This window comes from Empidonax traillii, unplaced genomic scaffold (assembly GCF_003031625.1).
Source record: "Empidonax traillii isolate 1590-97213 ecotype Southwest subspecies unplaced genomic scaffold, ASM303162v1 scaffold348:size657943, whole genome shotgun sequence".
Lineage (NCBI taxonomy): Eukaryota > Metazoa > Chordata > Aves > Passeriformes > Tyrannidae > Empidonax > Empidonax traillii.
In genome coordinates, this window is record NW_020955541.1 from 368,299 (window position 1) to 391,954 (window position 23,656).

The window sequence follows — 23,656 nt, forward strand, 5'->3', positions numbered from 1 at the left end:
GAAGGCACAGGAAACCAGCGGCTGTTCTAAAATGACTGTGGAATCATGAATGCTTCCTAGTAGATAAATACCACAGAAATGCAGGGGTAGTGCTGCTTATTTTAAAAAGTCTTTGATTGAAACCTTTTTTCAAATGTAGGAGACAGATCCCCCTTCCCACCAATATCTGAGGAGACTCAAATCCACATCAGCTGCGGGCAGGTTCACCAATGGCACTGACAGACTGAGGGGGGGAAGAAGGTGGCATTCTTACTCCCTCCTTTTGAAGGCTGTGCCGTTCTGCATGAAGTGCTTCAGTATTCACTGAGCAGAAACAAGTGAGTGGTTGAGTGGTCAGAATATTGAACTAGGAGGAGGGAGCCCCCCTGTTTTCATGTCCCTGTTCCAAAGGCTGCCTTTGAGCCCAGCCTTTTGTGAAAAAAAAAAAGCTTATAAGATGAAGTGTCTGTGTTCATCCATCGTTCCATCTGTCCTTCCCTGATGAATAACACTGAACACATCAACCAATTTCAACCAAACATAACAAAGCAATAGTGGTCTCCAGCATAAGAAGTTCTTCCAGTTTAATGAAAAGGGCAGCAGAGAAGAGGAGCAAGATCTTAGCAGTGCCCCACTGTGCGGAAGAGTGGAGCATGAGCTCACCTTCATACAGCATCGAAGGATGAACACAAGAGAGTGATGTCAGAAGTACCAAAAGGACAAGCGTTGTTCAAACCTCAGATTTGACAAGTCAACAAAGAATCAAACTCTGATACACCAATCCATAGGAAAATACTAGGGCCTTTATTTACTTTATTTGTATGTAAAATTTACATGTTACATTTTTGTATTCTACATTAGTGGATTATAATGTGGAAAACAAGCTTTCCTAAGTGATCATCTGGAATGACTCATCCTCATACTTTCTCTCTCTTAGCTTTTTCTCTGTCATTTTGTTTGATTACTTTTTTTTTTTAAATTAAGTGCAACTATTTCAGTGGCAAAACACACTCAGCTCAGAGCCATAATGATAGTTACAATGCTTCGTCAGGAAATTAAGGTGGCTGAGAACCAATCTTTGCATTTTCAGTGGTTTTCAACATCAGCTGGAGAGATATCCTGTTTTGGCTGATGGCATGGCCATGGAAGCAGTTGTGATAACTCAAGCCAAGCAATGGGAACATAGGGCTTAGGACAGCAGTAAGGTGGAGAGGGGGAAGAGCAGGGAAGATGCCAGCTCATTCATGAGCAGCACACATGGACCAAGAAGATGCACCCTCAGTTCTCCAGGTGATATCTCTGATTTTAAATTTAGTTCCTAATAAGTTTTCTGCTGTGTTTCCTACGTTGGATCCCGTCATCGGAATTACTGCTACATATGAGTTAGTAGCAGATCAATACATTTGAGTAAGTGTGACTAAAAATGAAGGAGCACAGAGCTTCAACCCTCATGCCTGAGGGATTTCTCTCAAGATCGGTAAATGCTAAGTTAACGCTAGAGGACAAGCAGATTTTTGTATTTATTTTGCCCAGCTTTTTCCTTTTGTGACACCTGTTAGTGTGATTTTTTAAAAATCAAACAACATGTTGTGACTCTTCTGAATATGCCCATAGAATATGCATGTGTTTAAACTGCAAACCACTTACAGCACATAGTAATTAGCATCATGTGAGTAATCTCTAAAGCCACATTAATGTATTGATTTGTGCCAACTGGATGCCAAGTCATAAGTCACTGCCTGAAATACGCTACTTATGTTCAAAAACATGCTCAATATTTACATGAATATTCAGTAGTTCTGATCAGATGTGGAAGAGCATGTCTTTGAAGAGAGTGAGCTACTGTCCTGCTGGGTTTCAGGTACTTGGCATAAACCGTAACAGTCAGGACAATTTTCAGACCAATTATATGTTCCCATCACACATCAGTGGCCAATTTCAGTGAGTTGCTTTGAAATACGTAGTTTGCTGGCAGGAGTTTCTGTGAGCTCATCTTTCAAACTTGTTTTCATTTAGGGGAATGGCTTTTTCCCCTACGTCAGCGTGAGTTATCCTTGTTCCCTTAATTTTGCCTGAGCTCTCTAAGGCAAAACTATATGCAACATTTCTCACTACAGATGTTGACTTCACTTTGAATCTTACTTCCTACACACTGCTCTTAACTTGGCTTTTTTTGAAAAATGCCACCAGTGTTAACTACTGTGAGGTGCAGAGCTATCAGCTCTGGGAGTCAGGTGTGAAACACTCAGGTGTGAATCGTTCTCCAAACAAAAAATACTCACATTGGGATTTAAAAAATAGAATTACTGATGTATGTACTCTTCTGTTGCTTGGGCGTGTGCTGTCTGTTGCACATACATTTTTGTATTATCTGGTGTTACTTGTTTGTATATATTGTAAGAAGAAATTAAACTTTGTATGTTAAAATGCCAGTCAGTTTATGTGCTTCATTATATGAACTGCAATCCTGATATGTATCCTGGAGAAGTTCTGATTTACATCAGCGGAACTGAAAGCAGAATTAGCTGTTTCACATTAACCTAATTTTCCTGTCATTAAAATAAATTGTTTAGGTTAATTCATAGCTCTATTTCTACAGAGGCTGGTCCAAAAGAACTCTAATAAAATATGCCCTACTCTAATTTTAGCTTAATAGCTGCTCAGACACCTCTTTTAGTAACTACATTATGTGTTATAATATATATGTTTATATATATGTAAGCATTTCAAATACAAACAACTGATAGACAATTATTTGATTTTTTACAAATTCTTTCTCCTACTCTTTTATGCAAAATTGCTATGTTGGGCCGGTAGGAGGAAGACTGATTGAGAAACCTGCTGTACTTTTGTTGTTCATTCAGTGACTGAGCCTTAACAAGAAGAGTGATATTTTTCTGCTACCTATTTAGTTGTTAGAACTTTATGTCTAAATTCCATATTAATATATAATGTGTATAGTGAATATTAAGAAAATAATTGTTTCATATAGAGTTCACGTGACTCCCACTGAAATCAGGGGAGAGTTTTTCTGAGGTTACAGTCTGATATTATATAAATACGGCTTTTAACATCGTATTCCACAAGAGCTTCAAGCTAGAACAGCACTGGTTGTAAGGTAAATTCATATAGTGGTCTGGTTCTTTCACATTCACTGCTTAAATATGGTAGAGCTGGTATACATATGTTGTTGAAAATCATTTGTTAATGATAAATTCTATGGAAAATGAATACTTTCAGTCTGGGAAATTCTACGCTTTCATTTGCCTTAACGTATTTCCTTGGATGTTGCCTCAGCATTGCTTTTCTGTTTCATGAATCACCATCAGCACCGTGATCTGCCATCTAGTGGCAAAGTCCTGGCACTAAGAGTACATGGAAAATATTTTCATTTTTCTTTCTTCTTATAATGTAACTTAAACATCTTGCAAATATTAGTTAGGAAGAAAACAAAGGCAGAAGTCAATATATATGTCAAAGACAATAATGATTTGATTAGCGTAATTTCTTGGGTCGTGTAAAGCTTGAAAAATCTTAAGACTATTAAAAAGGGAAGGAATCTTAAGAAAAATAATTTCCTGCATAAAACACTGTTTTTCAGAGAAAAATGTCATTGATAGCTTAATTCTTAGATTAAAAAGGTTGCCTGTAAGAGCCATGTATAGAGATTAGAAGAACAGAGCAGGTCATTAGTACTTCAGCAGATCCAGGGATTAATGAGGATCAAGGACCTCCTATATTACATATAAGACAAAACTGGCTTTTTGAAGAAAAGGCCAACACTTAGTTTTGCATGCTGTGGCTGAAATTTATCCCCATGAAAGGCAGTAGCAAATTCAAGAAGACTTGCTGAATAAATCCAGCATAGGTTTCTAAGCCAAGTTTAAATAAAAAAAGTGAGAAATCGCCCCATACCTCTTCCTCATCTCCATTTCAGAATTAATTGCCACCAGATTTATAATGGATTTGCTTAGACAGGATACAGGACACACACAACTCCCAGTCTTCCTTGTGGAACTGGAACTTTATTGTTCCCGTGATTTAGTCCATTCAAGTGTATTTCTCATTTCTCTATGGACGACCAAATGATGGTCTTAACATAGAAGTGTAAGCCAAGGGCCTCTGGGCCCTAGACAGGAACTAATTTAGTTTCCCTCTGTAGCATTAGCTATGACAGTTTTATCAAGCAGTGATGTGAGAATAAGTCTGTGAGACATTTCTAGAAAAATGCCTAGCACTGCCATTGTAATTGTTCTTCTTAAAAGTAACTTGCAAAGAATGCATTTGCAGTTTCATAAACCCAAATGTTTTGCTCTCTTTTCTTTTAGAGAGTGTCATCATTCACCAGTTACGCATGAACTCTAGATGAGTTACGGCCCCGCTAGAGCTCCCTGTGTGCACTGCCCTCCGCGCCCGTGGGATGGATCACTGTAAAGCTCCCTGCCATCAACACCAGGGTCACTTGTGCTACTGACTATTCGTGGAAGTATTAGTGCTTCCGTTAGATTTTAAATATTTTTTTTTTCTCTTGGTAGAGCTTTAAAAATGAAGGGCCTTGCTGGCATTTTGAGAGTACCTAGTCAGAGAGAGAGAAGCAGTCTTTCTGCCGGCTGAATTTCACTTTTATTTGCAAAGGCTACGGCATGTGCTTGATTTTGTTTGATATTTGCCATATAATTTATTTTTATAATACACTTTGTAAAGTAACTGTCTCAAAGTTGCAGTTCCTGTTGCTCCTGGCGCATTTATTTGTAGAATACACTGTTAAATTTGCAATTTGATATTTTTGTAACAGAGAGTATGTAAAGAAAAATGTAACTACAGCAATGTTTTGAGTTTAAATGGAAAAGTATTCAGCACTGCTGTATGGAATTTGTACTATTGCAGAATATTTCTTGCACTGTGTGATGGTTTGGCATAAAATTAGGTATTGAAGTCCAATGCCTTGAAATACAACCAGATTTGCTCATTTTAAACAATGTAAGCCAGTTTTTAAAGCTGTGATTTTTTTCTATGTAAAGTATGTTTTTACTTCTGCCTGTACCAAAAAAAGGTTGATTTTCATTACACTGTAACTAATAAATTTTCACAACTATGCAAATATAATCAAGTGTTTGCATTTTAACTCCAGTTGCTTAAGGTTGGCAGTGCTCATCTATGTATTTGTTTATGGGGACAGAATTATGGGTTTGGATGTTCCTTTTTCTGACTTGTGTGTCATACGGTGTCATGGTGATGTACGCTGATTCATAGAATCCTAGAATGGTTTGGGTTGGAAGGACCTTAAAGATCATCTAGTTCCTAACTCCCTGCTGTGGGCAGGGACACCTTCCACTAGTCTGGGTAGCTCAGAGCCCCATCCAACCTGGCCTTGAACAATTCCAGGGATGAGGCATCTACAACTTCTCTGGGCAACCTGTTCCAGGGCCTCACCACCCTCACAGTAAAGAATTTCCTCCTAATACCTAATCTAAACTGTCTTTCAGTTTGAAACCATTCCTCCTTATTCTGTCACAACACACTTTTGTAAATAGTCTCTCCATCTTTCTTACAGGCTCAGAAGTTACTGAGGAGATGAATGACTAAGCCATTAATGACTTGATTGTTTCTAATCTTGTGCATCACAGCACTGGTAGAGATATTTGTCTGGTACAGTCAGAATCTTTAGTCCTGGACTAGCAGGACTGTAAAAAATAGACACCATCCACTCTGCACATGCTAAAGGGCCCCATTTACACTGGTGGCTGTAACTTCTCAAGCAGCATCCAGAGAGTTCTGGGGTAGCTATACTTCAGATGATTTTTGAATTAATTATATATAAAGCTACATAAAACCCAGGCAGAGTCTTTTTTTTTTTTTTTCTTACACATTTCATAATATAAGTCATTGGCACATATTTAAAATACTGCAGATTTTTTAATTGCAAAAGCTACTGGGAGAAACTACTTTTTTGGAGGGGAAAATAGTGATGATTGCAGGAGATGTGCTGTGAGATGCCAGAAAGAGTGCATTAACTCAGCATCCCACTGGGATGAGTAGGTCAGTCCATCTTGAAGATGGAATATTGCACTGCTGTGTATTCAGTCTGGTCTTCATTGGAGCCATGGGAGCTGTTCTTCTACATACGAGTTCTGCAGAAAATGCTGACATTGTAGAGAAGCAGGATTTTCTGGGACCTGTCTTGGAGTTGATCTCCACTGTAAAGAGTTTGCTAATACAGCTCTACTGAGGAATCAAAATAAGTGCTGCTTACCCTGGCAAAAGAGTAATTTTGTTGGTATAGCTTATGCTTAGCTAGTACACCATGTTTTTTCAGTAGTGTTTTTTTTTTGTACAGCAGACAATGTATGCCAAAAACATAGCTGTGTCTGTAGATCATATTTTAGAGCGAACTGAGAACAATTCCAGCTTTCAGAGAGCAATACAGTTGAAGTGAATAAAGTTTAGTGTGTGCACACAGTATTTACTGCGCAGTAGAATGAATATTGTAGTGACCCAGATCTTCTATTTTCAAAACATCACTTTGGAATCAAAACCTGTATATGTTAAGATCTACACTGAGCTCATCTGGAACGAAATTCCTGGCTATTTGAAAGTGACGGTGACACACCTGAAATAAACTTCAGCTTTTAAATATGAGTAAGACATAAGTAAAATCATATTCTGAAACTGAGTCTACATTTAAAAGGTCCAAATCAAAGTAGAAAATATTTTTCCTTGTCTAGATTTTAATATAGAGCCACTTCAAGATGAGTGTAAGTTTCTGATACCTAAACAAACTGCAAATACATTAAGTTTTAAGCTTCACAGAGTAAAGGTTTGTTTAAAGTATAAATACTTCATGTTATATTTGAAATAATTTAGATTTTAAAATACTTTTGATGAGCTGCAGCAATTTGGAGTAGGAAGCTGTTGATTTCATCTTCAATGCATTTATGTTCCTGGTCAATTTTTTTTATTACCTTATTTGGATATGAATCTAAGACAAATAAGTAAAAAAATTGCATTAGCCACATAATTAGCCTATATTTTGGGGACATTCAGGAAGAAATCTATTAATATAGGGTAAAGGTGATTAATTTCTACAAGTATTGTCATCCTAAAGGAGGTAATCAGGAAGTGTTTTCAGATTAAGACAACGTAGAGGCTATCTTGGGCTAAAGATATTTTAAAGATATTTTTCTACTGCTTTTAAGCAATAGAAAAATAGCAATAGAAAAAGATCTCTTCCTGTCTAAAGAGGGTTGAAACAACTCTGTGGCTATAGTTATAGGTGATAAAATACAATGTTTCAATCTATTAAAAAAATCTCAAATACTTTGATTTCTAGAGAGAAATTATGCAATCTGTGAGTTCTCCTTTTGCCTTGCTGTGAAATATAATTGGACAAATTTAACATGCTCTTTCTTGCCAGTCCTCTCACACCTGGCAGTATCATGTCCCAGCTTCCCACTATCGCCTCTCAGTTATCCTGTGGCCAGAGAAATTTCTTGCCATCTCTCAGCACAGGTTTACAAGCAGTCTTATTCCTTCGGGATCCCAGGTTGCACCTCCCTGATTCTCTGTGAGGCTGTGGGAATAAAAGTTACTATAGCTGAAAGTGGTGATTGAAAACAGAAGATATTAAGGAAAAGAGCGATATTAGGGACAAGCATCTTAGCTATGGGGAATGGAAGGAAAAGGTGGGGCCCACAAGATAATGGAAGAGAAAAACTAGGAATGAGATATAGTTTTACCACATATGCCACAAGAAGTACAATTAACTTTTGTGCCCTGTACAGTTTTTTATGCATCGAATTAATTCTTAAATTTTAGATGTTTATATGTCCAAATTCCCTATGCTGTCTATGATAACAGGGCTTCCGAGCCTCCGCAGAGGCTCATTTGCACAAGTAGTTTGCTCCTCCTAGTGGTCTTGGCTGATACTCTCGCTGTTCCAGATAAGTAAAAGGCATTTATTTAAAGACTGGATTACATGCTTATAAAATTATTAAATAATTCTCATTATTTTTCCCTAAAGTCAAGTAAATACATAAATACTTGCTGAAAGTGTATTTTGGCTACACTCTAGAGACTACACAGGAAGGAAAAAACAGAGTAATGCAGAAATGCCAATAAAGTGAGAAACATGGACTTTCAGTGTTGCATTAGGGTGAGGAAAGCCTACTAAGGCAGGTATTCTGGAATAGAAATACACATTCCCGCACTGCATTCCACAAGGTGACTGTTTCTTCACAGAAAAGGTTTTAAGCATTGGAATGGGCTGCCCTGGGTGATGGAGTCACCTCCCTAGAAGCATTTAAGAAAAGTCTGGAACGTGGTGCTTAGTGCCATGGTCTTATTAACATGGTGGTGTTTGGTCACAGGTTGGACTTGATGATCTCAGAGGTCTTTTCCAACCTAATCGATTCTGTGATTCTGTCTAATGCAATCAGATGAGCTCCTGAGCGCACTGCAACAACTCTGACAGGAACATCCATCCATATGCGTAAGTATCTGAACGGAGGGTGTCAAGAGGATGGAGCCAGGCTCTTCTCAGTAGTGCCAACCAATAGGACAAGAGGCAATGGGCAGAAACTGATGCATGGGAAGTTCCACCTGAATATGAAGAACTTCTTTATTGTATGAGTGACCATGCACTGGAACAGATCGCCCAGAGAGATTGTGGTGTCTCCCTCACTGAAGATATTCAAGCATCTTTCAGATGCAGTCTGGTATGATATGCTCTAGGATGACCCTGCTTAAGCAGGGAGGTTGGACCAGATGACCCACTGTGGTCCCTTCCAACCTGATCCATTCTGTGATTTACTGCACTGATTCAGTCACACACCTCCTGGCAGCTGACCAAAAATGGTGGTTAGCATGCACAGCTTCATTACGATAACCTCTCACTATTCTGCATTATTACATCTCTATAGTAGAACTAGTCATAGTTAGAGCAAGAAGCTGAAACTGACTTCTCAATTTTCGACCCAGTGGATGCTGCCTTTTACCAGCACCCCTCCCCATGGCAATGGGAGGACGAGGGGTGGGGAGGGCGGCCTCCTCTCATTACAGTAAATTGTTTAAGTTAAGTCAAAGCTCCTGGAAATATTCACATCTCTAACTCTAAAAAAAGAGCACTGGGAGGGGTGACGAGGCTGCGGGCCCGGGCCTGACCCGGACCATGGGGCACAATGCAGCTGGATTTAACTTTGCCCTATGTGTAATATGGGAGATCCCTGCCCGGAGCCCTGACTGGCTCGGCAGCGCCTGCTCAGCCAGCGCATAAAACATCTGAGGAGCGACTGAGGGAGCTGGGGTTTAACCTGGAGAAAATGACGCTCCTTCATCTCATCGCTCTCCACAGCTGCCTGAAAGGAGGCTGGAGTGGGGTGGGGATCGATCTCTTCTGAAGTTCCCGCAGCGAGAGAACAAGAGGAAATGGCCTGAAACCAAGACAGGGGAAACCCAGATTAGATATTCGAAAAAAACTTTTCTCTGTTGATGTGCTGAGGCCTTGGAATGGGCTGTCTAGGGAGGTGTGGGAGTCACCTTCCCTGGACGTATTTAAGAGGCGTCTGGATCTGGGGCGCAGGGTGCTGCGGGGGTTACAGTGGCAGTGCCGGGTGGGCGGTAGGACAGCTTGGCCTTGCACGTCTCTCCCCCTCACCATGACCCCAGGACTCCCTAATCCCCCTCTCTCCATGACCCCACCATTCCCTAATCCCCCGCTTCAGGGAACGAGAGCGGCCCGTGCACGTCACGGGGCGCGCGCCCACCTGCCCGCGGCGGCACCGAGTGCGCAGGCGCGGTGGCGGTGACGCGCGGCGGTGCCGGCGGAGCGGGCGCCATGGCGGTGAACTACAGCGCCAAGGAGGAGGCGGACGGGCACCCCTCGGGCGGCGTCGGCGTCCCGGGCGGCGGTGCCGTGGGCGGCGGCGGCGGGGGGGGTGCCGTGAAGACCCGCAAGCCCGACAACACAGCGTTCAAGCAGCAGCGGCTGCCGGCCTGGCAGCCCATCCTGACGGCGGGCACGGTGCTGCCGGCCTTCTTCATCATCGGCCTCATCTTCATCCCCATAGGCATCGGCATCTTCGTCACCTCCAACAACATCCGCGAGTACGAGGTGCGCGGGGCGGGGGTGCCCGGGCGGGGGTCCGGGAGCCCCCGGGGAGGAGGCCGGGCGGGCAGTGCTGGGATCGCCTGCCCCAGGCCTTCTGCGCCTCCCGGGAAATGCGGCCCCGGCCCGTCCTGCCGGGACGGGCGAGACCCGGGGGGGTTCTGTGCGGAGCCCACACGGCCCCCCAGGCGGTTCCGATCGGGGGTCATGTTCGTGGTTGTCAACATTAGTTGCCCTCAGCAGACGCCGAGCTTACGGAGTCACCTCCGCATAGACAAGAGGTGTCCCTGCTGTCAGCCTTGCCGGTGCTCCCGAGGGAGCTTCCGGGGAAGTTGCTGCCAGCGTTTAATCGACACAACCCAGCAAGTTTTTTTGTCTTTAGTATGTGCATCATCATTGGCGTAGCTTGTGGTGGTGGATTATATATCTTCAAATGTTCCAAAGTAATTGTATTTTCAGGACAAAGCTCTGTGTTGAGTGTATCGCTGTAGTTCTTACGTGCACTGATGATGCAATGTTTCAGATCTCCGTGGGAGACCAGGGTATCCGGAACAAACCTGGATCGAAGAGAGTGGCTTTTTCTAATTACACTTAAAAACACTGACTTGTTTAGGTCTGATAATTAGCCAGGCTATTGCTGTGAAAAGTTGCTGAATGTTAGCTGGAAGTGGAATTGTGTATCACAGGTTGATCCATTTGATAACAATCACTTTGTGTTGTTAAGAAGGAAGCAACTCGCAGGGCTTAGGAACAGCCTTGAGAAGTAAATTGAAGGCTGTGATTAGTCTCAGTGAGGTAATGTGACCGAGACTGATTGTAGAGAAAAAAGTGTTTGTTGGATTATTATGTTGGAGAACATAATTGTTTGTGAATCAAATCATTGTAGTTAGAATCATGGAATCACAGAATCAACCGGGTTGGAAAAGACTTCTGAGTTACTGGAGGTATGCTGTCACTTTTAAATAAGGAGTGTTCAGGACAGTGGCTTAATTACTGGTAACAACGTGGCAGTGAGCCCAATTAACTAAAGAAATCTTGAGATAGGTAATGAATGGTATTTTCATATTTTTGTTAAAATGCAAATGTTAGAATAAAACCAGTTTAATTTTCATTTTCCTTTTATGTTAAGAACTAAAATTCCAGTCAAGGAGAAAAGCAGAAGGGGAAGAAAATAAAGCTGAAGTGTATTTTACAGTGTCTAAATTTGTAGTTAAGCATATTTTTTGAAAAGAAGTTGCTTCTTGTGTCAAGGTTTGGGGTTATGATGAACATCTGAAAATTGACAGAAGTGCCTAGAGAACATGGCCAAGCTGTCCTGAACATGTAGATTTTTAAATTGTCATGTTATAGCCATATTTAAGGTAAATACAATCCCATGTTTTCAACATGACACTCATTGGAGAGAAGTAAAAAAAATATCCTCATTAATTTTTTGACGACTGCATTTAACATAGTAATTTCTATAGTAAAGCAATAGTCTTAGATCATAATGATTTTAAGGTAAATAGAATTGGAAAAATATATCTTGTTTTTCATTATGACTGAATCTGCATGAATCTTTAGGGACAAGAAATGCATCAGTTTTGCTGCTATATGCATGTATAAAATTTCTGTGGACTGTTGTTGCTTAGCAGCTCAGTCATTTACTCCTGGTAAGGTCCAGTAGAAGCCAAAAACTAGCTGTTCCCACCTAATGTTCAGCACAGAAATCATAGGAGAGCTGGGAGCATGACTGAGGCTCCCCTGCACAATCAAGTTGCACAAATACAGCAGTAGTAACCAATAGCAGGGGAAACCAGTTGGCAGGTGCTGGGGCCTTCAGTCCTCTCAAATTGGAGGTTCAAGACTGGAAGGGGTTTCATTGTATGTTTTGCTGTGTGGGTTCACTTTTCTATCATTCACCTCATGAAGTTCCTAAAAGTCCAATTGCTAGGCTTTTGTGAGGACAGGACGGACAGAGTCTCTGCCTTCTGGGAGTGTGGTTAGTCAGAATGGGGACACTTGAGTTCTGTTCTCTGATCCTCCTATGTGTTTTATTAAGTGCTTATTGAGTGAGATTATTATTCTAAAGGCAGCTGAATTTTGGAAGAAAAAAGTTAAAATCAAAAAAGGCTTTACAGTTGCAGCAACAAAACATAAAGCATTTTACAGGCCAACATTTTGGCTCTGAACGTGAGTGAGGGATGCAGTTTAAGACACTGCTATCCACCTATATGCATAGCTGACATACGTCCCTTCTTAGAATGCTGGCTTTTGTTATAACCTCCAAATGTTATTCAAAAGTAGCTGTAAATTTAGCTGTAGGAGACAACACTGAAGCTTTTTAGAAGCTAAAAGCAGTGACTAAGCTTTTTAAGAAATGTAATCAGGGGAGGAAGCAGAGGTAGTTATTTACACCTACCTTCTAGGCAATAGCATACTTCTTAAGTGTGTGCGTGTGCACATATGTGTATGTCTGTAAACTTAGAGTACTGAAATCGAATAGGATGTGTAATTTATAACACTGATATACATATTGAAATTCAAATCAGCCTTTCCTGGAACAGGATATTGCAGGCATCACCATCTCTGTGAACTGTGCTGTTCTCACACAGGCACAAGGACTGACCAGCAAAATGTACCTCTTCCATTAATTTCCTATGTAAGTGCTCTTGAATTCAAAAGTGGAAGACCTCCAACAGCTTAGGTGTACTAGAATCACAGCATAGGAATATGTGATAAGAGTTGAGGAATATTCAAAACATTACCCATGTAGAAAAGAGATCTTTGTGCTGTAACTGCTGCTGTGAAATGCATAATGGTAATTAAAAAGCCAGATTGACTGAAGGCATGGCTATGAATGGAGAACTGGAAGTCAGTAGATTATTGTTGCGTACCTCTTCAACCTTGTGTGCAGTTCTAGTGGCCTCTTCTCAAAAAAATAATACAAAATGAAATAAAACCTACAGAGAGGAACAGCAAAGAGGACCAGAGTTACAGGATGCTTTTTATACAAGAAGTGGTTAAGCAGAGCAAGATAAATATGTGATAGCATATGTAGTCTACAAAAGCACAAATGGTTTGGAGAATATGTGTATGCAAGAGTTACATTATTTCTGTACTGCATATGCGTAAATCAGCTGACAAAGACATTAACAGACTGAAAAGCCATTGGTGTGGGATAACTTAGATAAAACCAATGTCATTAAATCAGAGGTTGTTGGCAGGGGCTCATGGTGTGGAGTTGTCATACTTAGCTGCTGGCTGATCCCAGGGGGCAGAAGGTGGGGTCAGGTGGCTTTCTGCTGTGGACTCCAAAGTCACTCCTTCAGTTGTCAGAGAGATTTTGTTATTTTGCCAAGAGGAGAAGATGGATACCTTTATCCCTTTAAATAAGCTCTCTGTTGAATGTGACCTGTAAATGTGGATGCAGAAAAAAAAAACCACTTGTGTTGGCAGTTACTGTACAGGAAAGCTCTTTTGGATAGCATAGAAGTTGGCAGCAGTCATCAGAAGCGTGGTTGTGCTTCAATATACATCAGTTTCATGCTCCACAGAATTTAGTTGATTATGTTTTTAGAAGTGAAGTATTTAGGTCTTTTGCAACCTTGGAGTTTGTTCTTGATCTAAAATTTCTCCACACATTGGAGAACAGGCTCAAGATACAGGGTATTAATTTCTCTCTAAAGGAAATGCTTGCTTCAGCTTACTTTAGCAGAACACACCCGCACCCGAGTTAGCCTTGAACAAATGAGGTGCATTGTTCATTTAGAGCAGTGGTCTGTCTGTCTGCTGTAGCCAAACAGAGCTGTTCAGGGCTCTGCAGCAGTGCTATTTCTAGATCAGCATAAACTCAGAATCTTGTTGAGCTGAGGAACAAAGATTATGTGATCCTCTCTCTCTCTCTCCGCCAACTAATAGCTTCTGAAGCTGTCTCGTTTCAGCTAGGCTCATTAGGGTGTAGTCTGGTCTGTCGGAAATCTGGCAGCAGAGTAGATTCCAATAAAAGCGCTGATGGAAGGGTTTCAACTCAATAGATACTGAAAGAATAACAGGAAGAGAGACCTTGAGGAAGATCTAGAGGAAAATAGACTTCACGTGTTTCCTGAACCTTGAAACTGCGTGTTTGTTTTAGCTAACCTTAATACGGGTATTAGGACAGATCATAAATCACTAATTCTTGGTAATGCCTTTCTCTACCAACATAAATCAGGACAAACCATTTGCAGCAGCCTTTCATAAAACTCTACAGGTGTAGTTTAAATGCTGCTGCCATTAAACATTTTTTTGTGATAATTTGTTATATATTGCGCCAGTCTGAGTCTTAAATTCTAAAATAGGAAGTTCAAACTAAGTATAAAAATACATTGTTTATGGGCAGATGGAAGCTTGCTCTAGCTACTCTTGCTGGAGCCACACGAGAGAGAGCTAATGTGGTCAGGCCACTTGAGTGGGCTTGGACTGTAGGGTGAGCTCGTGGTTGCTGAGGGTATGTTACGAATACTATCCAGGTAGCCTGACTGTACAGATTTCAAATAATGGCTTACTTTTTGGTCTACACTGTTAAAACCAGCTAAAATTGTATAAGCCAGATTAATACTGATCATCTTTCTTGTCCGTTTACTGGTTATTTTACCATTCCTGGCAAAACAGTATTGGTGTCTTAATCTTCCCTATTTTAGGATAATTTTGGGGCATTAAGTGATTTTTTAATTTGTTTTTAACCGTCTGACTAATTAGGTGGCTAAAAATGGTCAACAAAGCAAGTTTTCTAATACAGATCTTTTCTTGTTAAATATCTAGACTTTTAAAAGTTTAAGCTCTCTGTAAAGCTTGTAAAAGCTGAGATCTGTGTATCATACAGTGTGTGTTTGGAAACATCATGTTGTCTGAGTGTCCGCTGTTTGTGTTTTGGTCTGGGTTGTTTGTTTGGTTTTTTGTTTGGTTTGTGGGGGTTTTTTTGGTTGTTTTTGTTTGGTTTTGCCCCAGCGGTAATCTCACCTCTGTCTTAAATTTATTTGAGTCTGAAATCAAGGATATAGTCAGAACCACAAAATTCTTTACAGAATCACGGAATGGTTAATAAGGTTGGAAAGCACCTCTTGAGATTGTCAGATAGCCTTGAATGGGCTTTTGGTGTTGAGATGTAATATGATTTCAAAATAAATGCCACAAAAATCCTCTGGCTTATTAATAATTTTTCTTTACTCTCCCATTGTAAACAGATTGACTACACGGGAACAGAACCTTCTAGTCCCTGCAACAAATGCTTAAATGTGTCCTGGGACAGCACACCGCCTTGTACTTGCACCATCAACTTCACACTGGAACATTCATTTGAGGTATGCTGCCCTGTGTGCAGAGTGAAATTAGAATGATTTATATGATCTATTTCCTGTTCAAAATGAAAGCTTTATCACTTAAGTATTTTATTTTCCCCCCTATTTTAAAGGATTATTTCTAGTTCTCCTATGAACTTGGATCTAATTTTTGTGTCCCCTTTTTCATTAGAAGGTGTTAGATGTTTCTTAATGCCTCTGTTTATCTGGAAATGTAAAATATTAAATGGAATGCTTGTGTTTTACATGTTCAGAGTTACCGTATGTGTCATAGAGCTGGAGAGTAGATGAGCTGTTCCTGCATGATTTACATGAATTGTTGAACAAGAATTGGAAATACCAGATATGTGCTTTCTGACAAATTGCAGGCAAATGAGGCTTATGGGTTCTACATTGGACAGGACAGGTGTTGTGATTAATACTGGTGAATATCATTCAGATAGTTTGTGGCATGTTTATACTGTTTGACTTCAGGCTGCCAGGCTTATGTTAGGATAGTACTCTCATGTACTCAGTGTGAAGAAGGGATTGAGGCTGTTACTTCATGAATGTTGCTGTAAACACAGAGTTTTAAGAGCTTAAAACTGAAGGTTTGTGTGAATAAAAGCCCCTCTTTCCCCATCTTGCTTTTTGCAGAGCAACGTATTCATGTATTATGGACTTTCCAACTTCTACCAAAACCACCGTCGTTACGTGAAATCTCGAGATGACAGCCAGCTAAATGGAGACAACAGTTCGTTACTTGTAGGTATTCACAAGCAACTAAGTTCTGACTACTGCGTAAATCACCACACACTATTTAGTTTAATGATCATGAGGTACTAAAATTGGAATTTTGTATACTGAAAATAACTGTAAAATTTTATAAAATTTCATTTTATTAAACAGACAGCAGTGTAGTACTTGCAATCACTTCTCAAATTTGAATGGTTTTAAACTCTCTTGTTATCTTGTTACCTGTCTGTACTCATTCTGTTTGAAGCTTTCATTTTCAGCATAACATAACATTCAGTTACTTAGCATTTTGTTGGGGTATTGCAACTGAATATAATTTTTATGGACTCTGGTTCAGTATTGAACATCAACAATATTGGAAAGTATCAGTACTGTGTATTCAGTTCAAGGCACTATAATGTTTAGGGGTAGACCTCCCCTTTTCATAATTTTTATGAGGAGTGGAAATAACAGTTGAGTTGTTGCTCCAGCAAGAATGATTCTCTTCTTTTACCAGTAAACTTTAAGAAAGGGGAGAATTTCAAGAGGCAGTATTAGATGTCTGACAGAGTTTTGTGGGGGGCTTTCTCTTCTTCCACTTTGGCATGCTGTTGGAGTTCTTGCAACTTCTTGTGTTTTATGTTATGCTTGGTTTCTTCTTACGATCTTACTTTGTATAACACTGATGCATATTCAGATAAAACCCTTTAATAAAAGAGTAATTCATGTTGGACAGCTGTTTTTATTAAACTATGAAAGTTGTAATAGCTTCCAAGAAAAGCCTTATTTTTACCTATGACCACAATGGCATTCTGACTTTATTCATGTTTTTCTTAGATTTTGTTCCTGCTTGTAAGAGAAAAATTAATCATGCTAATTAGCATTGAATTCTGAAATATTTGTAAATAACCTGATTTGTGAAAAGATCATTTTGTGGTACATTTAAGATGTGCACATTAGAGGCACTGTAGTAGAAACCAGGTTAGTTGGATAAACCAGTGCAGACTCATCTGCCTTTCTTCTTTCTATCAGAATCCAAGTAAGGAATGTGAGCCTTACCGCACAAATGAGGACAAACCCATTGCTCCTTGTGGAGCTATTGCCAACAGTATGTTTAATGGTATGGTAACACTTTTAAGTTATCATTTAGATGGTTCTGTGATCTAGTGTATGTTTTGTGTTGTGTTGCAAATTATTCTGAGTAAAGACATAGGGGGCTTCTTTTGTTTTGAATTAACACATTTTCATTGTTCAGAATAAAATAAATATCTTTTGCTGCTGTTGCTTCATTCAAAATTGCTATGAGAATTAATTGTATCTCATAGCACACAAAGGATGGAAATACCTGTTGTGAGAAGCTGCTACTGCTATGGAGTAGAAACATAGATATCATATATGGATAATATGCCATTAAATGATATACACTGATTTTATAGAACAGCTTGTGATTGTGGCAGGCAGGTAGTAAATGCCTTGTCCAGTTTTTTTTTTGTTTTGTTTTCTCATTGAGGTAATTGTTTCACTGCCTGTCAAGATCATCTGTCTAATGAAAGTTTCTTCAACTGGTTTTCTAAATTGGTTTTGTCTTTAGATACATTGGAGTTATACCGGATTGATAATGACACGAGGACTCCAATTACTTTGATTAAAAAAGGCATTGCATGGTGGACAGATAAAAATGTAAAGTTCAGGAATCCTACAGGAGATGGAAACAACTTAACTGCACTTTTCCAAGGTAACAAAAAAAAAAAAAAAAAAAAAAAGAAATTTTAAGAATAATGAAATGCTTCAAAGCACATTTTGATTCCAGTGAGTTTTGCCTCACTGACATTTTACTGAATGTGTTAATTAAATGTGGTTTTCTGAAGAAATCCAAGTTAAGGACTACTCCGCTATTTAGAAAAGTTGCCTTTAAGTAATGAAAGCTGCAAGTCTCAGTTTCCTGTGAAAGTGTTTGGTTTTAATCTTTACTGTAATCATTAATTATTTTGTTAAATTTCTGAATACCTTGAATACTAAAAAAAGTGTAATATATGCACTGCTGGGGTTTAACCCCAATTGGCAGCTAAGCATCAGACTAGCTAAACAAATAATCAAACAACCACCAAAAAACAGAAGAAAGAGAGGGGGAGATAAAACCAAAGAAAAACAAGTAATGCAAAAGAAAAGAGTTGCTTACCATCATCTGAGGCCCTGAGCAAAGGCAGTCCCTGTACCTTCCCATTTGTATTGCTGAGCCTGATGCCACGTGGTGTGGGATATCCCTTTGGTCAGCTGGGGTCAGCTCTCTGGTCTGTGCTCCCTCCTGGTCTCTCATGGGCCCCCAGCCTTCTTGCTGGTGGGATGGGGTAAGAAGCAGAACAGGTCTTGTTGCTGTGCGAATACTCCTCAGCAATAGTGGAAACATCCCTGTGTTATCAACACTTGTTCCCAGCACAAATCCAAAACGTTCTTCCATACCAGCTACTGTGAAGAAATTTAACTTTGTCCCAGTCAAGACCAGTACAACTTCTATAATGCTTGGATTTAACTTTTAAAGAAATCCTGCAGTTGTTAAATTAAACTCTTCATATGGAGTATTCCTTTAAATGTTTCTACTGCTAAATTGTGCTAAGTTTTCTAAAAAAATTATTCCTTTTTGTGATTAGAAGGAGTAGTGTCTCTCATTTGTTAGGTTATATATGATTTGGCAAATCAAAGTTTCCTTTGGCTACTATGTCTGAAAATAGTCTTGGGCTCTAAGAGCATGTGTGCTTATGCAAGGTATACAATAACTTCAGGTTTAACCTGATGTGGGTTTGTTGCTTAGTCACAGCCAAATCACATGTTGTCAGTGTGATGGCTACCCTTGGAAAAGCAGATACCTTACCCTAATGCAATGGAGAATTGTATTTCCAATTACATTAGCAAAAGCATTTGTACATAATCTGAAATACTGTACACAATTTTACTTGCTCGTGGTTCAGGAAAGGGTGCTCAAACTCTACCATATGAGCAGAGAAGCTGTTGTCATAATGGAGAACTACCTCACAAAGCAGTGCTTTGAGACAAGACTTCCTAACTGTGTAGATGTGTAGGGGAGGCAGAATTGTTTAAACAAATGGACAGTGCTGTCATGAATTAAGCTATTTATTTGTAGAAATTAAACTATTTAAATTGCAAAATAAAAAGTTCCTAAACAGCTCAGTGTGTTGCATTAGTAGTGTCAGCCTGTCTGTAAATACTGTTTAGAAGTTAATATTTTTTTTATAATATTAGAATGAATTTTGATGAGCCAGTGTGTTACTCAGTCCTGTGTTTGAAATACTTTGTTTTGTTGGGTTTTTTTCTTTTTTTTTTTTTTATTTTTAATCCTAGGCACAACAAAACCTGTGAACTGGCCCAAGCCAGTGTACATGCTGGACTCAGAGCCTGACAACAACGGCTTTATCAACGAGGACTTCATCGTGTGGATGCGTACTGCTGCTCTGCCAACCTTCCGCAAGCTGTATCGTCTCATTGAAAGGAAGAACAACTTACAGCCCACCTTACAGGCTGGGAACTATTCTTTGGAAATTGCATACAGTATCCTTTGAAAAGCCTTTGAAAGCAGCTAAGGGCCTTATACACAGGCATATATTTGCAAGTTCAGTTTCTTATTACCATCTCTAAGAAAAGATGGTATTGAGCTGTGGTTGAAAACTGGTACTGAGAGATGGGTAGAATGTTGCCATCTTTTACTTCTGTGCTAGTTTTGTAGGAAGCATAGTTTCATAGTGAGAGGGAGATCGGATTGCTTGGATGCTGTAAAGGAAATGACAGAAGCATGGGAAAAAAAGGAAGAGCAGAGATAGTTGGTAGCCTAGAAATCTGAGAACTTTAACTTCAGGGTGAAATGACAATATATAATGAAGGGCAGACTGACTTTGGAGGTTGGAAAAATGCCAGAGATGTGGATCAGGTGGAGATCTGTCACTCTGTTTTGGACAAACTAAATACTAGGTAGAAGTGCAGGAGACTAGAGGAGGAGGGTTGTCATAGTTACCAACTTCTTCAAATTCAAAAGCACCTAATGATCATTTTTATATAGCTACTGCAGTATTTTCCTTTGCTGCAAAACTGTATGGACTGCATATAAAACTGAATAAACATAAAGAAAAAATTTGTACCAAAGTATATTCAAGAATCAAGACTAACACTTTCCAAACTTTATTGAAGCTGATTTCAAAAGCCCACAAAGTCCTGCATTTATTCTTCCCTTTAAAAGGAGTTAACATCTTCTGGTGTGGCAGTTTTCTTGAAGTAGCTGACAGTGTCTAGTTTAGGCTTAGCCTAAAAAGAACAGCTAAATGTTTCATATTTGCAGTTCCAGTATTGAAAGGCAGCAGTTTGTATTTGGAACATGAATGAAATGACCCTAAATTTTCATGTGCCTGACCACATCAAGCTAGGTTTGGAAACTTCCTTCTTGTTTTCCTAAATGTTTTTCAGATTATCCTGTGCACAGTTTTGATGGACGAAAAAGGATGATCCTAAGCACCATCTCATGGATGGGAGGCAAAAATCCCTTTCTGGGAATTGCTTACATCACTGTTGGGTCCATATGCTTCTTCTTAGGAGTGGTATTGCTTATCATTCATCACAAATACGGCAATCGAAACACTAGTGCAGACATTCCCAATTAATCTTGCATTCTGAAAATAAATGTACTGCATGTGCATCAAGGCCAGTCCAGAATGGATCCAGTTTTTGAAAGATAAATCTCTGCCTCTGTCGCTTCTCAGACCGGGTGCATAATTTTTATCTAAAGCTCCCCTTTCCCATACTGTGGACTAACTCTTGAAAATGACGGGTATACAATTAGCTCCATTGATTGTATCTCTGCCTATGCCAGAAACAATTTTTCTGATGTTTGCCTCTAACTGGGCAGGCCACACGATGCATATAGCTCCTGTTCCCTCGATGCATCTGCTGCTTGTTCACGTGCTGTGTAATGTTGTTATGATTCAGTACATTTAGATTGTATGGAGAAAGACTGTTAAGAGATACTGTATATTGTTAACTTTCCAGAATTCAGGTGTCCGTGCTGTTGAAAGGAAAAGTCAAGTCTTTAAATGTTTTTTTTTTCAATTTACTGTCTTGTGTGCATGGGCTCTTACATTTCTTGCTGATATTTTAATATATTTATACAAGTTGTTAAATATTTTTCCTGTGTCCTACCCACTTTAAGTGCTGTGTAAAATTCAGCACTCTGGATTCTTTGTATATTTACAATATATGTGCCTGGCCAGTAAACAAGCATCCTATGAAGATACCAGAAAACCTATTTGTTAATTATCTGCGCGAGTCTCTTAAAAAGATTGTTCTAAATTGGGATGTTTGTTGCAGGTATAATCTGCTTTTTCTAATGTTCTTTGCTTTAAGTCATGTCCCATACTAGTTTACTTCTTGTGCTTGCTGGTTTTGCTTTTTATGAGCAGTTCCAAGCATTAATCAAGAAGAACCTAAAAGGTTTTTTTCTGTTGTCAAATTTGGGTGAATTCCTTTTACTGGAGGAGTTTTCTAATTTTCTTAAGGCATATGTATTCTGAGCAGGCTTTGTTGCAAGGGTATTGTATACTTTTTCCTTATTTGGAGTGAACACCACATTAATTTTTTGCGGTGTTAAGGAAGTAAACTATAGAAGTTGAGATGGCCATGACCTGTTTTACCTGAAATGCAGGTTTAGCTTGCTGTGAAATGTAATTTAAATATTGCAGTAAGAAGCAATGTGCATCTTAGTGTCTTAAATAACAGAAGGATTCACCTTTAGGTTAATTAAAAGTTAACTGCAACCTGTAAAATATTAATTTTTGGTGACTTTTTTTTTTTTTTTTTAAATGATGCACAGAAACTGTAATGTATATGGTGGAGATCACTTTATATGCAACTAGCTTGATAAAATATTGAGTATATTAAAAGAGACCTAATAAATTCTGCAAACCATTTAATAAGAGATTCAGTTTTGTTTTTGAACATACATTTATTTTGATTTGGGTGAAAAGACATCATTAAGTGTAAATGCAGTTTTAAGTGAGTTGCATTTCTGGGATTGCATATTTGTTACAAAAATCCATGGTCCAATATCCTAATCTATAGGCAAGTTTAAACAAAACTTAATAATTTATCACGTAAACACATGACTAGTTTTACTTAATTACTTGTGTAGCCTAACAGTTTACATGTGTAAATCTGGGTTAACTGTGGAATGGGGCAGCATTTCCAGTGTGCTAGCTCACCATAGCTCCATATAATAATTTGTTTGCACAGTACAGTCTGGCAGCACAGGGCTTTCAAACAGGCAGAAGCTTTTTAAGATTTTATTTACAGGGCTGTATCTGTGTTGCTGGAGTTACAGAATACAGTTAATGGAACTTTGTATGTTGTAAGGCAGAAAATTCGCAGAACATGCTAAACTGGCTTTCATCTGTTGATTAAAGCTGCTAGTCCAAAATACAGTAAGTGAGCAGGGGGATGTCTCACCATTACTAGTTATTAAAATATTTTGATTTTTAAACTTTGTGTTTGTCACTTGATGTGCAACTATATTCTGCTTCATTCATAATTCCTATTTTTTCCAAGTGGGAAAGGCTGTTGTTTTGTGCTTAAAACTAAAACCAAAGTTGTTTTCTGTCTTCACCTTATAATTATTTTTCAATGCCTTACATTTTTTTACTGACTACAGCTGCCAGTGCATCTTTGATCTTCTCAGTGAAATGCACCAGGGTGAGAATTGCTGTCTGGTTTTTGTTGCAATTAAGTGGATTCTCTAAGAGCCCGTAGCAACACATACATGGGACAGTGTGCCCACGGAGCTTAAAATGCTTAATGTAAGTCAAATTTGTAAACTTTTCCTTCAGTCGTGGTCATTTGTCTGGGTGTCATGTTGAGAACTATGGAGATCCTTGGAATTTGCGTTTCTTAGACGTTGCCCATATGTCACATGTTCAAAGGTGAAACCACAACATCTCTGGTGCTTCTCAGGGCAGTGTCCCTGTCCAAACGTTGAGTGTCACGTGTCGAATCTGGATTTGACCACCAGTGACCTGGTTCTTCAGTGACGTCCTTCCCAGGTATTCACTACCAAGCTGCAGAAGTACCAAGAGCAATACCTCTGCTTTCAGAGTGCCCCCACTAAGTGCTTTCTGAGCCTTACCCAGCTGAAGCAGCGCCCACAGTGTGAGAGATGATAAGCTTTCTGGAGGCTAATGCTGTTATGAGGGTCTTGCTTATAAAATGAGCCTTTCCTGGGGACAATATTTTGGGGAAGTAGGATTTGTCTTCAGTGTACACAACAGCTCTCCAGACCAATTCCCTTGTGTGAGAGCAGTTTCTTCTGTTTTCTTGTAAAAATCTACATCCCTGTAACATAGCAGATTGTCACCTCAGGTGTTTTTTTTAACTGCATCAAACTATTTGAGGAGCTGACAGTTGTACTTTGCTCAGTCAGAGGGATGAGTTCCCAGTTTATAATTGAATTGTGAAGGATCCTTCACAGCCTTTGCCTCTCAAGGTCACGCTGGTA

At 39.4% G+C, this 23,656-nt stretch overlaps 2 protein-coding genes across 3 annotated transcripts in view; both read left to right on the top strand.

The window, feature by feature from the left end:
• The window catches only part of FILIP1 (filamin A interacting protein 1), a 102,952-nt gene extending 97,867 nt beyond the window's left edge, over positions 1-5,085 (top strand). For both annotated transcript variants that reach the window (XM_027892381.1, XM_027892383.1), the window contains exon 8: positions 4,308-5,085. Coding sequence is in view for 1 of the 2 variants with exons in the window: in XM_027892383.1 (XP_027748184.1) it covers positions 4,308-4,348 (41 nt within the window). In the remaining variant the exon portion in view is untranslated. The remainder of the gene's footprint in view (positions 1-4,307) is intronic.
• A 4,694-nt stretch (positions 5,086-9,779) lies between these two features.
• Positions 9,780-22,089, top strand: TMEM30A (transmembrane protein 30A). Its single transcript, XM_027892375.1, has 7 exons — positions 9,780-10,087; positions 15,286-15,402; positions 16,036-16,143; positions 17,146-17,233; positions 17,705-17,848; positions 19,471-19,677; positions 20,584-22,089. Exons 1-7 carry the CDS (start codon positions 9,812-9,814, stop codon positions 20,775-20,777), a joined length of 1,134 nt encoding a protein of 377 aa, XP_027748176.1. The 5' UTR covers positions 9,780-9,811; the 3' UTR covers positions 20,778-22,089.
• Positions 22,090-23,656: the final 1,567 nt, after the last annotated feature.

Excerpts from the sequence above, each read along its gene's own strand:
- TMEM30A (XM_027892375.1), top strand. The coding sequence starts at position 9,812 with ATGGCGGTGAACTACAGCGCCAAGGAGGAGGCGGACGGGCACCCCTCG. Across the intron at positions 10,088-15,285 it reads ACAACATCCGCGAGTACGAG|ATTGACTACACGGGAACAGA; the intron begins GTGCGCGGGGCG and ends CATTGTAAACAG. Across the intron at positions 17,234-17,704 it reads TGCCAACAGTATGTTTAATG|ATACATTGGAGTTATACCGG; the intron begins GTATGGTAACAC and ends TTTTGTCTTTAG.